Raw genomic sequence first — 18,386 nt, forward strand, 5'->3', positions numbered from 1 at the left:
CAGCATTTCAGACAGGCTGAGACAAGGGATTTCTAAACACCACTGTGAAAAAAAGAGAGGTTTTCATTATTATTATTATTATTATTATTATTATTATTATTATTATTATTATTATTATTTTGCTGTAAATCATGATAGGCTACTAGAGGGGTTCCAGAAGGACTGTATAAAAGCTCAAAATGAGCACAATGCCCCCTCTTTAAGGGTCTAATCTCCACTTTTACAGCTGTTGGTAAAGCCAGGATGATTTTTTCGAATGAATTTGTATTGAGGCATAAGAGATACTTAAAATCCACCTCACAGTCACTACAGAGTGCAGCAGAGGTGCTGCGGGACAGCTTCCCTGACCTGTTGCTACAGTTAACGCAGAGAAGAAGCGCTGACACTGAGGTCTTGGGTGCTGCCAGCAATGTGGACACATGCTCTGACAAACATTGACAGACCTTCAGGAACAAACAGGAAGTTAATGTTTAAGGGTTGATCGTCAACCTGTGACCACTGGATGTAGCCTCTAGGTATGGGACAGCTTTTTCCTAAAAACACGTCATTACAGCAACTAAACATTTCACAGACTGAGATTAAGAGCACAGAAAGAGAGGAGATCCTGAAAGCAAAGGGAAAGAGGGAAAAACACAGCTGTAGGAAATGCAATTTATTTGCAATTTTTTAATAACATCATTCCTCAGATAAAAATGCAATGTTACAGGAATATACATCAGATATTAATTTAAAACTTGCTTTCAAGGGACCATACAGTCTAAATATACTTTTTCCTTTTTTTATTTACTGGTAGCGTGCGTTATAAGCAAGACAGACTCTGTCACCAATGACAGACTGACAAGTTACAGATACAAACTGTACATTACTTATTTACAAATCAACTTTTTGTTTGGTTTTTCCTTTCACTTTTTATTGAAAATAGGAGTAGAAAAAGTGATTGAATTAATATTCTGATTTATTTGATTTGTATACTTTCCCTTTCTAAACTCTAAAATGAAATGAATGAAAACAAAATGAAGAACTCTCCTTTAGAAAACCGAAAGAGAAGAAGAAAAAGAAGAAGAAGAAGAGAAAGAAGAAGAAGAAGAAGAAATAAAAGGTGTGTCAACTGTGAGACCATGCAGTCGTCACCGAGGAGACAAATGGTTCCTGGGGGAACTAAATGATGTTGGGCCTGCATCACTTAGCAACCTCAGAACCGATGACATCCCTCGCAGCGGAGGGGGAGTGGCTTATGTTAAAAAAACTCAAGTTACAAAATGGCCACCTGCCTCCAAAGCTACCGCAAGTACAATAACACACTCTAGTTCATTTTTTTGACCATAAATAGTGCTGTTATTAAATACTACATTTAACAGTAGTGTCACTACTAATATTACAACAAATTGGTCTCTGTGTGAACGCCCTCCTCTGAATGAAAGAAACAAACAGACTTTTCTTCGACAGAAAGAAGAACACAAACAAACAAACAGCTCCATCCTGTCAAAGGCCCTTTAACACTTTGCACGAGTCGTGAACTATGAAATCAGAGGACGATATTGACCACAGACACGTGAATCAGGAACAGAAACAGGCTGCGGTGAGTGGAGCTGCGGCTAAAGGCCTGGAAATAAAGAGCTAACGCCTGATGTTAAAGAGGCAGTAGGATTCACGCGCATATGGTCCAACTCTTCAATAAAGCTGCATTTATCCACACACAGGCATACAAGATGTGTTTCTGTGGGAAAATGTTGCAACAAATCTGCTCTAAAATGAAGTTTGGAGAGATCTCAAATGAGATCTTCGATGCAGTGGCGGTTGAAGCTAAGCTAGAAGGCTAAAATTTCAAACATCCCCAAAAATAAACGAGTCTAAAACCAACTTCTTAAAATCCTTAATGTAGCTTTTTTAAAAATATGTAAGTGCACCAGTATGAACATCACTGCGTCCGACATTCAAGGGTTGAATCATTCATTTTAAAGTAGCTCTTATTAGTGACATTACAGAGGAGTAGCAGGTACAGCGAGGCGGAGACATTCACGGATCTTGTGGCAGGAAGTCTGCATCGTAAAGCCGCCGCCACCGCTGCCACAAATCCAGAGCTGGGAGCTGTTCTGGTTCAGAAGCTCCTCCACTCAATCCACAGACGGGGGTTGGAGTGGAACTAACTCTGTGGGCTTCTGATCTTCATAGAAGTGCAAACTGGGAACTGCTTTCTAAAAACTCAGTGTATGAAAATAGCAAAAGAGGAAATACGTGAGGCTTTCAAGGTCCGTTCAGCACAGTCATCTTTAACAGAGTGCTGCTACACATCAGATGAAAACTATCCTACATTTCTAAATCTATCTACTATAGGGCAAGCAACTATCATTTATTTGGTTCTTTTAGGGTTCAGAAACCCTGTGAACAATAAACAGGGGAAGATCAGAGCTTCTCCCACCAACATCGCAGGGGAATTCAATAAAGATGCAAACATGCAGCTTCTGTTTTTCCAAAGTGGATTTAAACTTTGTCACACGGTGAGATATTCACCTCTAAAATTGTAATCATTGTAATTAATTTTAAAAAACAAAGGCTTAAAGAGTTGTTATAACACCAGAACACACTTTTCCTGTTTCCATAGGTCATCAGTAGTGGTTTGTAAACCTTGTGACAACATTCAGCTGATGGGAATGAAACAATAGCAGAAAATGCCAGCAAGTGTCAAGTTAAATGTAAAAAAACAAAATTTCTTTTGAGCCTCTGTAAAATCCAGCATCCAAATATCATTTATATCTTTATTTGGCTTATTTATATATTCATTTGTTATATTTGATATCTAAAATAGAAGATAGATGCAATATAAACTTGTATTTAGTAATAATAATAATAATATATTCCATCTTTGCTTTCTGCTTCCGCTCGTGAACATCCATGAGCATAGAGGTCAAAATAACATCTGTACAACGGAACAAAGAGAGCGCCCTCTCTGGTTTCTGCAGAAATGGGATTTTAAGTCTCCCAGAAGTAGATGAATATCTAATTCTACGAAAAAGGGAAATAAAATCTGTATTCAAAATAGTACTCTTACATAATATGTCAGGAGTAACAAGCTTTTCTGTGTACAAGAAAATACAACCTACATGTGTTGCAACATCAGAGATCCACACGGAGGAAATAACGGTGCTCCTGTTTCGCTTACAGACACATTTCTGTGTTTAGCCTCAATCAAATGTGTAAAATACTTTTCTAGTTAAAGCATGTTGGATGACATCTTCTCTTTAAATCAACTCATGCACATGTAAAGCAGCTCTCACGCTAAATATAATTTGTCGTCAATCAAATTTAAATCTGGGATCAAATTTTCTCTGAAATCTTTTTTTACAGCTGCACACACATATACGAACAAGATTAAATTGTTCTGCTGCTGAACTTTGTCACGTTCCTGTCGTTAAAGAGGAGATTTTTTTTTCTGCACAGATGTTTTTCTTGGAAGAAAATATTCAAGCTACATGATTGAAACGGCTCAAAGCATAGAGAGAGAAAGAGATAGAGATCTAGTCCTTGGTGGGTGAATTCATTTTTGGTTAAGATGTCTTTGAAAGCTTAAATAATGCATCAGAAGAGTGTGTGAGTAGGTGTGTGTAACGCTGATGCAGGACTAGTAAAGAGAGACAGGGTCTCAGTGCTACAGTAGGAGGATGTCCAGACTTTGACCTGGGCTGACAGGTTGCTGGTAGGTTTCAGAGCAGTACACCAGGACAGGAAAACAGAAGCAAAGACATTTTAGATTCAGGATCTCTCTGCTGCTGAAAAGGAGACGTCAAATTGTGAAATGTGGCTGCTTTTCACAGAGACACATTAAAAACAACACAAAGCCTTTCTGTGATTTAATAGTCTGTGACCCATCGTAGCATTTTATGACAGAGCTGTGTCATACAGCTCAGAAATGCTTCCTCATCAGTAAATATGCCTCACCTGACTCCTTTTGCTCAAAAACAGTCAATAAAGTTGGACTCTATCATTAAAATCATACCGAGCCTCAGTCAGTAGGTCTATTTAACACGTCATAACCATAACTACATTCCCAAGTTAGGTGAGCTCTCCTTTTCTTACTTTAACATTCTGATGATTAAATATTACATATTCATATATATCTTGCAATAGAATGGTATAATATATGGTATATAAAAATATACAATCATTGGCTAGTGGTGAGACAAAAGATATTATCATTCACATAGGACCAATACTTCATATCGTAGAGAGAAACCCATGCACAGAAAACACGACTTTGATATATCCTTCACCACGTCAGACCTCAGAGATTCAAACTTGATGAAATAAACTCTCTACACTCCAAGAGGACACACCAACTGCTTTCCACCATCTACTAGATTGTCACCTGTCAATCACAAACCAGACTGTAGCTTCCGCTTCAGGACATAGCTTGATTGGACTGTATGAAAGAGGGGGCGGGGCTTACTTGACGAGCTGCAGATGGAGCTTCAGTGGGAACAGCTGCTGCTAATCAAGCCTGATTAATAGACTCTACAGGTACAGAAAGACTGAAGCCATGTCCACACGTAGGTGTCTTCAAAAACGAGTATCCCCTCCTCGTTTGTTTTTTAATATTACTTTCGTCCACACGCAGCGGGCAAATCCGCCGTTGAGTGCGGCACGAGGCATTACGAACCAATCACAATGAGCCCCTGTCGTTCAGCTGTGACGTTTGAGAACCGAAAACTCCGTTCACCGACGTCCACGCGAAACCATGAAACCGGAGTTTTTCCAAAATTCTCACTCCGGCGGCAGTTTCAAGAAAACATCGTTTTAGTGACGTAGAGCTGCGGTTTCGTGTGAACAACAGGCGTAAACATATATAAAACATATCCAGTTTCCCAAATACCCGGCTACGTGTGGACATGGCCCGAGAAGACTTCCGCTGGATAAAAATAAACTGATACCGTGTCCCAGCTCCATGTCACCCATGACTTGTACTCAGAAAATGCCTTTAATGTAATCCCAAACATTGATTTAGATTTCCCTTTGACCTTTAACACAAGTATGGGGTCAGTTAACTCCCCACCAGGTGTTGTACTAAGTGTGTAAATATTTTTGCATAATGTCGTCTTTGGTTCTGGAGGAGATTAGCCAAGCCTGAGAAAAAGTTTTATGATATCTAAGCTACTTTTACCAAAAGAATGAAAAAAAGTGTGTGAAATGAGCTGGAGTTCAAATGTTGAATTATGGGAAATGTAGTGTATGGGAAATTCTGAATCTGGCTCATGCTAGAGAATGAATATGAGAGTAAAACATATCTTAGCATATGCTAAAATACTTCTTACAGCTTTAAATCTGTGAATACCTCATGATAAGAGTGATGTAACACTGAAAAGCTGAAAAGTAACCTGTGAATGTTTGATAGTTATGAGGATCAGGAGTTGAATCATTCAGTTTTTCTTCTCTTACCTTATTTTATCACTTTAGTATGAACACAGCATTCAAAGAGTGTGAAACGAACTGGGACACAGCTTCAGTTCCAGCTTCTTTCTGTGTTTTTGTATCGTTTTTAATCGTGATTTCACTACGACATTATTTGGGGTAATGGAAAATTCCTATTCTGTAAGGTTTAATACCACTGATCCATCATTTCCACATCAAAGAAAGCAGAGACAGACAGAGACAACACAAAGGCAACATGTAAGCAAAGAAGTAGTGACGCCTGTTTCAACTGAGGGGGTAAAGAAACACTTCTTTCTCTCTCGTCTTCTCCCAATCATGTCAACATGTCCTTCTTAGAATCAGAAAACAAACCCATAAGACACAAGATATGCAAAACCACCTTCCAAATATCCCACTACTGCTGTCAGATGTTCCTCTAAAGGAGAAAACTGACTTCAGCTTTATGTACAATGAATAGAAATAGCTACTCTGATATACTGTGATATGATACTTCGCCTGATAAGAACAAAACAACTGCAACACCTGGCACGCTCAACAGCAACACGTGAACCTCATGCACAAAAAGCTCAATCCATTTTAAACATAGGGGAAAGGGATGCAGTTGAAAGCATATGGAGTCAGGGAGGAGCAGGAGTTTAACCTTAATAAATCATGAGCTAAAACATCAGCTGTACTGTTTGTCCCTGTCTCCATATGCCTTCGACTGCAGATGCTGATCCAAACCCCATGGCACGATAACGATAAATAAATACATCTATACTGCACTGAAATGTACCTGATTTCAAGTATGTTAGGTTTCTCTGGCACGGAAACCGCTGAGTCCACTTAAAAGTGTCACAAACAGAAAAAAAATACATCGTCATGGTAGTGATTTTTTCTCACTTTCACAAGTATATTTACTTCAGGAACCTTGTATACAGTCATAGTTATTGCATTGTTTTTGCATATCTTGTGGGATGCAGGATTACACCCACTCGTACCACATACTGCAACACAACACTTCAAAACTGCAATACGGCTCCAGTCCACACGGGGGCACCATAGACCTGTAAATCTCTCTGACCTGTTGACACTTCAGAGACAACAGAGCCTGGTTTGGCACTTCTGATATGCGGGAAACGTCACTGATATGAGTTTTCTTGTCTTTAGTTTGTGAGTAAATCTGAAGGGGCCTCAAAGAAAGGATTCAGACTGAATTTAGTGCAGCATTTGGGTCTTGGTTGTCTCTATAGCAGCTTAGGAACACAAACTACTGATTGCTACTTAGATTAGGATTACTCTTAATTAATTGCAACCTAGTAGTCATTAAGTTTAGATAACCTGGAGTAGTATTTATTTCCTCTCTTCAAATTCAGGGTTGAATCAACTTTTCTCCGGACTGATAGAACAAAGCGTGAAGGCAAAAACAGAGAGCTTGTGTGCTTCCTCAGACACACATTAATATCCTCATCAGTATCTTAATCTGTCGTCTTCACAAGCAGACTTAAAGTCCGACAAAAGAAATCAGCTTATACTAAAACTGAGCTGCTAGCTGCAAGGTAGCCTGTTAGCTTATGGTACCAAAGGAACTGTCATCATGAGGTGCTTCTGGAATAACTACAAGACAGAGATGCTGAGGGTTTCGTGAAGCCAAAAGATCCATGATAAGAAAAGAAAAAAATACACAACAGGCTTTCTGTTAGTGAGGGTTTTCCTTTGACGACACAGACTTCTCCGGAGTTTGCAGTATCACGACCAAAACAACGACAGCACTGCCACTTAAAACACGTTCAACATTCACATTAAGTTTGCATAATAATGTCAGAAGTCTGTAACTGGCACAGGATGCAGTGTATGGCAGTGTGTTCATGCATACCCTTTCCTGTCACAAACTTGCTCTGCTTTACATGTAGGAGAGAGCTCAGCAGCTGTTTATGTACGGTTTGTTATCAAAGTAAAAAGGAATGGCTGAAAGTTGGCGTATGTGAGTGTCTGGGTGGGAGTTGTTCTGGATTTTTATTAGAAAGGGCTTTTGCAAAAGTTTGGACTTTTTGAAGCTAAAAACAAAGACTGACTAATTAAATTGAGTGTTTTATGAAAGTTTTTTGCTGTTTTGACTGAATCTACTGAGATGCGTCAACATATGAGCACTGTTCAGATCAGAAACAGTCAGTGCTCCTCCTGTGTCTCATTTACTTGGCATTGTGTTGGCAACAACATCAAAACTCCAAGTTTTCACGGCCAAACATTTCCCGTTTAATCTTTTTAAGATAGCTTAATCTGAATATTTCAGTTGTGATGTGATTCTAGCTTGAGGAATGTGTTACTGGAGGAGGAAATACACCAAAGAGAGGTCTGTGCCCTGTGTTTTCTTTTTTGGCCTGAGGTCCAAACCTGTGCCATACTGAGAAAAGAGATCATGCTACCTTTAATCCACACCAGAAGAAATAAATCAAAACACCCGGGGTCATCCTTCGTCTGAGCACTTTTTATCCATTCATGTTTGCCAGACAAATTTCACAACTCGTCGATAAATAAACGTCACGCTTGTGGTGAACTGTGAAAATAACTCTGAATGTTTTGTGACATGAGCAGACCTCAGACAGAGAGATGTCGATCAGAAGTCTTGCAGCATCTGTACACCAGCCCTAATAGTTCATTTGGAGTTAAAACTATGACGAAATGATAAAAATCATGTGATTGTGATGTGTGTTTCGCCCAAACACCCTGGGTGTGGTTCCCAGTTTCAGTCGTGAGGCGTCATTGTGGCAGTGCGAATTTAATTTCTTCTACTATTCAGAGCAAACCATCCACGATAAAGAAGAAAAAGCAGCATTCGCCAAAAGGCTTGTTACCTTTGTGCCAAGCTGCAACACCAAAACTCATCAGATTGTAAACCTAACCAGCGCTCTGACTGAGCCAGAGACCGTACGCTGAAGTACTTCTAAAGAGAAAAATAAAGAAATGTGATGTGATGACTATATTCAAAGAGAGAGTGGCTTCTGACTCTGCAGCTTGGCTAAAAAGTAAAAACCGTGCTCAAGAAATCACAAAGCTTTGGAAGCATGCCTGTCCATGGTAACCCTGTGTTAAGGAGGCCCATTATCACACATAAACACACACACACCCGTGTGCACACTCATACACACACAATACCATACTTGTAATGCTACCTTAATTTACTGTCTAGGCTTAAAATCAGCTTTTTAGAATACATAAGTAACCACTCGAACACAGGCACGCATACAAACACACATCCTCACACACATTTTTTTCTCTTCTGGGAAAAATAAATAAATAAATAGATACAATCTGTAAAAGGTGCATACTGATAGAGAGAAAGACCCCTCTTTTAGATACACGCTATCTCAAACATTCATACGCACATACATTCTGTACTAAAACGCAGACATGCACCCGCACACACAAAAAATAGATACACACTCGCACGCAAACACTACGCCCTGCTTCGATACTTAAAACCTCTTAAAATTCTCCTAAAATAAACCGAGCAAAAATACATTTATAAGACCAGCACCCCGATTGTGCAAACAAATCAAGGATAAATTAATTCAATAACATCATGAATATAAAACAAAATAGTCATGGCTAGCCAGTTTTGCACAATATTGAATTGTTAAATACATAGTGGGCGTGGTCTGTAGAGAGTGTGTGGCAGCAAATCCAAGTGGAAATCCACGCTGGGAGGGAGAGGAGGGTCTCGGAGAAGGAAGTGAGGTGGACTGACGGACAGGTCCTCTGTAGATCCATGCCCAGAGTCTGTTTTCTATTCAATCAGACACTCCCCGTTTTTCTCCTCCACCCTCCGTCTCTGGTGCCCCGTTGGACATTCACCTCCCGAGTGCTAAAAGCAAAAAACCCAGCGATGGAGGGAGACGGATGGTGGATCAACCAAGGAGGAGGAGGAGGGAGGAAGGAGGAACGTCGAGGTATGCGGCAGAAAAAGGGGGCTCGCTGTCTCTGCTTTGACACCGAATGCTCCGCCCTGTTCGGGGACAGGAGGTGGGTGCGGTCAGACGAGGAGAAGCAGCAGAGTCGGTGCAGCCGGATCGAGGAGGTGGACGAGGTGTTTGTCTCTTGCCGGCATCTTGCAGAAGAGCTGGCTAGCCTCTTGTTGGAGAGTGTCTCTCTCTGCCTGTAGCCCCCTTGGTCCATCCCTCAGATCCTCCCCCCTCAGCTGGGGATGGCATCGTCAGCTCTCCCCTCAGACTGGCAGGGCTGTGCTCCACGGTTCCTTAGCTTTGGAAGAGGAAGGGAAATGAGATTTCAAACAGGGTGTTCTCCACCCCTGTTGACTCAATACAGCGCTTCATCATAAGTGAATCAAGAAGGAGGTGTTGACCTTTGACCTCACATGGGTGTGGTCAGATTTGAATCCATACCTGACCCCCCCCCTCCACAGGCTGGTCTGCTGTCCCCTACCTGGCTTCATGGCGGCCAGACAAACAACAATAACACAACAACAAAGTCGGGAGAGGAAATGAAAACATAAACACACTATGTTACGAGCAGAAGACGCTGAAAAGGACTTCCTGCTTCTGTTGTTTCCTTCCTCCCTTCCTTCCTTCCTTCTCTTCATTCCTACTGTAGTTTCCTGCTCTTCACACTTTGAGGACATGATAAAACTGTGAGGCACTTTAGAGACACACTCAGACACGTGTGGAGAACACACGTACTCACACAAACGTACAAATAGTGAAAATCATAGACCACACACACACACACACACACACACACACACACACAGACATTCACTCAGATCGAGTATAGAGTGGTTTACTTTACTACAAACATTCGTACACGTACAAACTCATATAAACAAACAGAGTCAGAACCAGGTGTTGAAGGTTGCGTCACTGGCCGCCATTGTCCAGAGCAGTAACGTCTGGCAAAGAGGCAGACAGTGAGTGTGTGAGTGTGTGTGGTGGGGACAGACAGAGCCAGCTGTGGCGCTGTTACCCAGCACTGACAGTCGTCAGTCTCTGATGATGTCAGAGGGGCCAGTTGGCCGTTAGAACCCAACAAAGACTCCTACAAACTCGTCACACACTCCATATCCTCGTCCTCCAACAGCCCGCTGTTCCTCTGCCGTGTTCCCTCAATCACAACTGAGCCTCTGTGGTGGCCCTCCTCTGTCCCTCCCGTCTCCTCCTCCTCCTCCTCCTCCTCCTCTTGTCCCCTCGTCCCTGCGAGTAGTTCCTGCCGCTCCTCCACCGAGGACGGCTCGTGAACGGAGCCCCTGCTGCCTGCTGCCTCTCCTCCACCCTCACTGGCAGCTCGGTCCCTGTGCGTAGCTGCCGCTGCCGCTGCTGCTGCTGCCGTGGGGAAGGGGAGGAGGGTGCCGTTGGGGCTGTGCTGGGAGGTGGAGGAGGTGCTGGATGCAGCAGTTGTGGCGGTGTTGCCGTTGAGGATGTTGTTGGCAGCGTGCTCCATTTCCTCAATGGTCATGTCGCAGGCGTCTGCCAACTCGGCTTTGGTTGCCTCGATGAAAGATGGGTCCTGGGCGAAATGACCCAAACCTTCTGATATCAACACCTTGAGAGGGAAACGGGAGGGAGAGGAAGTATGAGAGGATAAAACTTTAAAGAGTAGAAGAGATGGAGTGATTACACCCTAAAATAAGGATTCTTTTATGCTTGATCTAATCCACAGATTAACTTCCTGGACTCTTGTTTGGTTTATTAGGTAGTGCCAATGACAATTTCCTGAGCCACAGATATGATCATGAACTGCTTAATTTAAATACAAAATGCCCAGCATCCACCTGAGACCTTCTGTCACAGGTCAGAGAAGAATAAATGATAAAGCCTGACCTCCAAACATCAGATAGTCTTTTTTAAATACAACTTTGGGGTCTAAAGTCCCAGTTTTTTTTCCACAGACACACACACAAAGGATGGACTGTTCAGCTTCCCTTCAGGGCGTGTGTGCTTCGTTCAGTTTATGTTTGTCTTTTTACTTCGTTTTACAACCCAGAGAATCTGATGTTAGAGCATGTTTTGCTCCATAAAAAAGCATGGATGGACAGAAGAAAGTTAATTTGTAGTTGGAAACATATTTATGAGGTTGTGTTTTATCTGCTTTCTGTCTTTCCCATGTTATTTCTCTCTCTTACAGAGTCCATGACAAAAACATGTAGATGGATTATTCTGCAAATTATACAGCAGCGTCATTTAGCAGCTTCTGAGACAACCAATAGTGACTTTCCTTATTGAGGAACTGGCATGTTCAAACTAGAAATGTTTTATTCAGCTAAAGCCTCATCCTTTCAGGTTTTTCATGACTATACATGACATAATTGATAAAAAATTATCTGTTAATAATGGATTATCAGAGTATATTGTAATCTGGGTTGTTCATCATTCTTGTAAAAACAAGAATGATGTACACACTGCAAAATACTGAAATCGTGTCAAGTAATCTATCTGAATTTCAGTGGATAATGTCTTTCAGACTCAATATGCACCACATTCACCTGACCAGTCCAAAAAAAGTCTCGTTTTAGTTAATTGAAAGACAAAAATAAGGTCTGGATTGCTTGTAACAAAATAAAAAATCTGCCAATGGAAAAAGAGAAAAATTACTTGTATTAAGACATTCTAATCTCAAGCAAATTTCTTGTTTCATTGGCAGATTTTTTTTTACTTGTTACAAGCAATTAAGACTAGTGCTGTGAGGCGATTAAAAAAAATAATCTAATTAATTTAAGGATTTGTAATTAATTAATCAAATTAATCGCATTTTCATCTCATATCTGCTTAAGGTCCCAAAATAAAGAATTTTAATTCCAGGACATTAAAATTACATTAAAAGACACTAAAAAAACATTTAAAAATAAGGTGGGAATATATACAACACATTTTTAGGTACCCTGATGCGTAATAAACACATGAAAAAAGTTTTATGGTTCTATCTTTACAAAATCTACACATTCCTGCACCTAAGATAAGCTGATTTGATTTTTAGGACGGCTTTTTGCTGTTACTCAATGTTGACTCGATTTTCACTGCAATATGAACTTCTATACTTCTATGAGGTCAGGAGAACCAGGGCTGAAGGCTAAAAACTGTGAGGAACTATGTACAAAACACTTAATTTAAGTCTTGGATCAAAGAAAAGTGAAGTAGTTTCAGTTTAACATGCTCTGAACACACAAACTGTTGCTGATTGGTGCAGAGCAGCCCAAAGCTGAAACATGACAGCAGGTAGATGGAAGCAAATTTTCAAAGAATTCTTAAGATTTAAATACAGGATATATATAGATCATTCAGAGCTTGTTTAATGCAGTAAAGAGTGTGACATTATCTGTTTTTTACAGAATTGAGCTAGAGCAAACGGTTGATTCTCTGCAGATTTTCAAAAAGGACGTGCGAATAAACGCGATGTGGAAGGCAGTCACAAATCACTCTCGCTTCCCTCCCTCCTTTATTTTCCCTTGTGATACATTCAAGGACCATCGGAAATTTGAAAATCTGACGAGAACTCCTCTTTTTCCAAGTGGGACACACGGCCCTAATTAAGACCTCAATTTTGTCTTTAAATAACTTGAAACAAGAGATTTTTCTAGACAGATAAGTTGAATGTGGCTCATATCAAGTATAACAAGACAATTTTTACTTAAAACAAGACAAAAACACTTGATGATGATCTTGATGATCAGGTTTTTGCAGTGCACCAAACAGAAATGGAACCGTGGATTTTTTGAACCGTTCCATCCCCAACACACATGCGCATACACACGCACACACACACACACACACACACACACACACACACACACTCACACACACACACACACACACACACACACACACACACACACACACACACACACACTCACCGCCTCCACCAGACTGCCTGCACTGCCGTGACACAGTGAGCTGGAGTCTTTTCCCAGCAGTGAGGGCACTGTGAGCGACACCGGTCGAGGAGGTCGTTGATGGGGCGCTGACACACCGGGGGCGGGGCTCGGCCCCCGGCTGTTTCCATTACTGTCACTATACCTTTGGGAATAAAAGTTGGTTTACATTTAGAAAACTGTTTTCAAAGTATGAGAAGTACCACGGTGAAGGCACAGGAACTGTTCTCTTTTAGAGGTGTTTGGTCTTACCAGGGCCCACAATTCACAGAGGGCAAGCTGGTATTGAGCTTTTCATGCGAGTTAGAGCCCTCTAGCCTCAGAGAGGGCACCCGCTGGTAGGAGGCATCCCCGCCCTGGGCTGGAGAAACAACGACAGGAGGAGGAAACAGTGAAAGAGCGGATCATTCTTTCTGGATTCAGTGGGCTCATGTTTCATCAAATCAAACTTCAACCGTACTTTGCACGGATGTTTATCAAGAAACTTTCTTTACAGTACATGTGTGCATAGGATGCAGATTGAGAATACCTGTGGGACTGGCTGGAGGCGTGGAGCACAGCCGACTGAAGAGGGTAGGTGAGTGACTCCTTCTTAGTAGAGGACTCAGCCCTGCGACTGCCAGAGCCTGGAGGAGGAGAGAGCAGAAGGAGAGAGTCAGAGAGGAGCAGGGAGGCGGTGAAATGTATGCAGAACAAGGTGGGAGTTCATCTTGACTGACTGAATCCTTGGCTTCCAATGAAGATGATAAATTTCTTTAAGAGGGATTCTATAATTAGGGAACATTTCAGGTATACAAAAAGTAAAAAACGGATGTGCTTTGTTTGTTTCATATTCTATTTGATTGCAAATGACACACCTGAAATGTACTAAAGCTTAAGCTCTAGTGAATTCTTTAATATTTAGGTATTAAAAAAAATTGGAGCATTATTTTTGTCAGCCTTGTTATGGACAAAAGTTGTGACTATTTTCTCAACACAAATCCATATTATGCTGAATTTAGAGTTATTCAACTTTTCTATGTCAGACTTCGCTCCCTAGAGATGCCCCTCATCATTTTTTATCACAGTTTAACCAAAATCTAAAATAATTACGGCACATAAAACATATGTAACACATTGACAACATATGTAACACGGTTGGCAGGACAAACCTGTCTCTACAACATTAAATTTTGTGATGGGTAACACGGTTTTTTGGCTCTTGTTCTAACTGCAGACCTTGACCATGACTCCACCTGACCTCCATCACCTCATATTTCTGCTAATTTTCTTCAGATTTTTTTTTTAAACATCTATAGTAAGAACGCCAGAAAATGTTGATAACACAGTTGACAACCCTCCAAAACATTGAACGTCAGAGAGACATGCAGATCACGTCACTATTGGGTCAGTCTGTGGAAGACCATATCTAGACTTAAGAGCAAAGTGCAAAATGGGACGTCTAAATCTGACCATTTTTGGATGTTGTGATGACTTTCAGCTTTACGATGTCATTTGCAGACCAAATCTAGACGTTCAAAATGGTTCCAAACATTCAGACGTCATTAGTAGACCTTTTTTAGACGTTAATCTGACTTCTGAAGAAGATGTAATAAAAGCTTTAATTCTGCACCTTCAGGAGACCCGATTTGGACATCAAAAATTATGTTAAAAATAAGTAATTTCAACGTCAAATTGCACAGTAGGAAACAATTAAAGCGCCCCATGTACAGACAACCAGTCTGATGAATTATTGATGAGGAGGAGCTGAAACATGTCATACTTTTTTCAAGGTTTCCACCAAAATGGATGTGACTTTAATTAATTTAAGTCATGTGACTTTGGAGCAAACCATTGCTGGTTTATAGGTTTTTTTTCAATGGGTAACACGGTTATGACGGAGATTTCTAGAACACACACAAAGTGAATCATTTTATCCATATAAATTATTAAAATCGTTTTAAAACACCTTTTCATGTTTTAATGATTATTTTAAACAAATAATACAGAAAATTATATTCACAAACATGTATTCCGGTGTTAATTTAGAAGAGCAAACTTGACATTTGAGAAATAGGACAGCACAAAAACTGCATAGTCTGACACATAATTTGCATTTTTAGTAGTGCTGTCAGGCGATTAAAAAAATTAATCTAATTAATTACAGGATTTGTAATTAATTAATCTAATTAATCGCATTTTCATCTCATATCTGCTTAAGGTCCCAAAATAAAGAATTTGAATTCCAGGACATTAAAATTACATTAAAAGACACTAAAAAAACATTTAAAAAATTAGGTGGGACCATATACAACACATTTTAAGGTACCCTAAGGCATAAGGAACACATGAAAAAAAGTTTTATGGTTCTATCTCTACAAAATCTACACAGTCCTGCACCTAAGATAAGCTGATTTGATTTTTAGGACGTTTTTTGCTTCTGTCACATTTTTACTCGATGTGGACTCAATTTTCACTGCAATATGAACTTCTATACTTCTATGAGGTCAGGAGAACCAGGGCTAAAGGGTAAAAACTGTGAGGAACTATGTACAAGACACTTAATTCAAGTCTTGGATCAAAGAAAAGTGAAGTATTCTCAGTTTAACATGCTCTGAACACACAAACTGTTGCTGATTGGTGCAGAGCAGCCCAAAGCTGAAACATGACAGCAGGTAGATGGAAGGAACTTTTCAAAAAATTCTTAAGATTTAGATATAGAACATACATAGATCACTCAGGGCTTGTTTAATGCAGTAAAGAGTGTAGAATTATCAGTCTTTTACAGAATTGAGCTAGAGCAAACAGTTGATTTTCTGCAGATTTTCAGAAAGGACGTGTGAATAAACTAGATGTAGACCCAAACTCGCTTCCTTCCCGGTCTTAAGCATGTTGCTGACGTCACGTGTGATACATTCAGGGGCCGTCGGAAATTTGAAAATCTGACGAGAACACCACTTTTTCCAAGTAGGACAAACGGTTTGTAAATGCCAGACATTTGAAAATAAGTGTGTCTTTGAACGCTCCGCAGGTTTTGGATCCAGATTAATCTGCGTTATTTTTTATAAAGCGTTAATTTGCGGTGTAATTAATTAATCTAATTAACGCGTTAATATGACAGCCCTAATTTTTAGCTAAGTAAATGATGGAACCTGTTCACTTTCTGTATATAAATAAATGTGAAATATTACCCAAATGACATACTGTAAAATTGGTCGCAGCTTGAACTGATTATTTAGTATATCCCATGGACATGAAATGTACCCCTAATTATAGAACCACTCTAAAGTCTTCTACCTGATGATGTACTAAGTGTAGAGGCACAGCTGTCTTTTGGGAGACGTCTGGCCGTGACTGTCTCCTGAGACACTCTAGATGGAAGGATGACCTCCGCCCTGAAAGACACATGACGTAAAAATGAGCCAAGAAAAGATTCCAAACTGATGGGTGATTTTTCACTTTGTACTTGTGTTTTCTCACCCAAAGAAGTGGGGCAGAGGAAGACTCTTCTAGGAGACTGCCATCCTCCTCCTCCTCTCCTGTCCTCTGCCTCTCCTCCTCCCTCCATGGGAGTTAACTGCTTGCATGTTTCATCATTAAACACCAGCCTAAAAAGAGCACACAGACACATGAGAGGGGTCAACAAAAGGACACACCGCCTCAGAGGAAACTTGTTGTTTGGTGTGTATGTCTGCTTCAGCTGTACATGTCAGAGGAGAGTGAGTGGTCGTCCTCGTGGTACTCCCTGTCGTCAGCGTAGGTCTCGTCATACGTCTCCTCTGTCGACCCTTCACCTCTTTGGATGATTGGCAGACGGCTGTCACTTGAGTCAGAGCTACAAACGTACAAAACAAGCACACAAACCAGCCAAACAGACAGACAGAGAAAAATGAACATAAACACAGACCACACACAGAAAACAGGTAGACAAATAGAAGGACAGATGTAAACATAAACACACATGCATACACACACACGGAAGAAGCAGCTGATTAGCAAAAAAACTCAGGGAGGAGCTCCGGAGGAGAGACTTACGAGCCTACTAAGGCTGAGCTATGGCGTGTAGGAGAAGAAAGAGGAGGAGGAGAAGCAGGTAGGAACTAATTTGTCAAAGCAAAACGTTAAAAAGCATCAAAGGCGAACATCTGGAGTATGAGGAACGATCGCACAAGTGATGTGTAGACATCCTTGACAAACAAAGACTTGGAGAGTCATTATTGTCTGTAACAGCTGATGTTGTTTGATAATACTTACAAATCTATTCAGACAAAAAATATGTACTGTTTCAATAGCTCTCTTTTTTCAGAATGATGTAAATTCAATGCCTGCATTAACCTAGACAACATTATCTTACCAGCACATGAAAAGAGAAAAACTCTCTCTTAGATTTTTTTCTAAATGCTGATTAAAGTCTGTATTTAATCTGTATTAAGTAGCCTTTGAATTCCAAAGCTGTCTTTTCACCTATCGTTCATCATCTGTTTCATACTCCAGACTTAAGCTTTAAAAGACATCTTGACATTTAAAGATTGTTTTTTTTTCTTCTTCACCATCTCATCAGTTAAGACCTGATAACGTGTTTAAAATCACATATGAGATTCATGACATGTAGTCATATTGCTCTACTATTTCCTGTGACCATCCCTCCAAAATACAGCTAATGAGTTTTTATTTCTAAAAAAAAAAAGCTGGTTGAGAAAAAAATTATATCGAGAAATGTCAAGATGCCTCTTTAGTTCATAGCTGTATAAAGACTCCACAGCAAATTCTGGGTTAGAGCAGAATGAAAAAAAAACCCACCCCTGACCTCTTATCTTATCTCTTCAGTAGAGCCTACACATGGCTAAGCTAGCAGTATGGGATGAATTCATTTCATTAGCAATGTAAGAAGGAAACAGTCCTGCAAGACAAAGTCTGAAAGCCAGGGGCTGCATGTGCCCATACTTCATGCCCCCACTGCACGTACAAGTCAGTCCCCCCCCTGTAAAGTCTAGACACCCCACTGTGGAAAACTACAGTGCTCCTGTTCATCCTCTAAGAACTCTGAATAACCACAGCCTACGTCATGACAGGGAGGTTGCAAAGTGATTCATTTCTTAATTGATTAAAACAGAAATTCTGGTCA

The 18,386-nt window shown here is 40.5% G+C and overlaps 1 protein-coding gene across 10 annotated transcripts in view; it reads right to left on the minus strand.

Moving 5' to 3' along the window:
* Window positions 1-658: 658 nt before the first annotated feature.
* Window positions 659-18,386, minus strand: part of cacna1c (calcium channel, voltage-dependent, L type, alpha 1C subunit) — a 292,067-nt gene continuing 274,339 nt past the window's right edge. For all 10 annotated transcript variants that reach the window (XM_074697816.1, XM_074697807.1, XM_074697809.1 and 7 more), the window contains 7 exons: window positions 16,968-17,096; window positions 16,742-16,869; window positions 16,559-16,656; window positions 13,812-13,908; window positions 13,535-13,643; window positions 13,265-13,427; window positions 659-10,959 (listed from right to left, as the gene is read on the minus strand). In XM_074697816.1, coding sequence (XP_074553917.1) covers window positions 10,456-10,959; window positions 13,265-13,427; window positions 13,535-13,643; window positions 13,812-13,908; window positions 16,559-16,656; window positions 16,742-16,869; window positions 16,968-17,096 — 1,228 coding nt within the window. In that variant the 3' untranslated portion in view covers window positions 659-10,455. The remainder of the gene's footprint in view (window positions 10,960-13,264; window positions 13,428-13,534; window positions 13,644-13,811; window positions 13,909-16,558; window positions 16,657-16,741; window positions 16,870-16,967; window positions 17,097-18,386) is intronic.

Source organism: Halichoeres trimaculatus, unplaced genomic scaffold, assembly GCF_033239565.1.
Source record: "Halichoeres trimaculatus isolate MK-OKI-2021-1 unplaced genomic scaffold, fHalTri1.1 fHalTri1_scaffold_21, whole genome shotgun sequence".
Taxonomy (NCBI): Eukaryota; Metazoa; Chordata; class Actinopteri; order Labriformes; family Labridae; genus Halichoeres; species Halichoeres trimaculatus.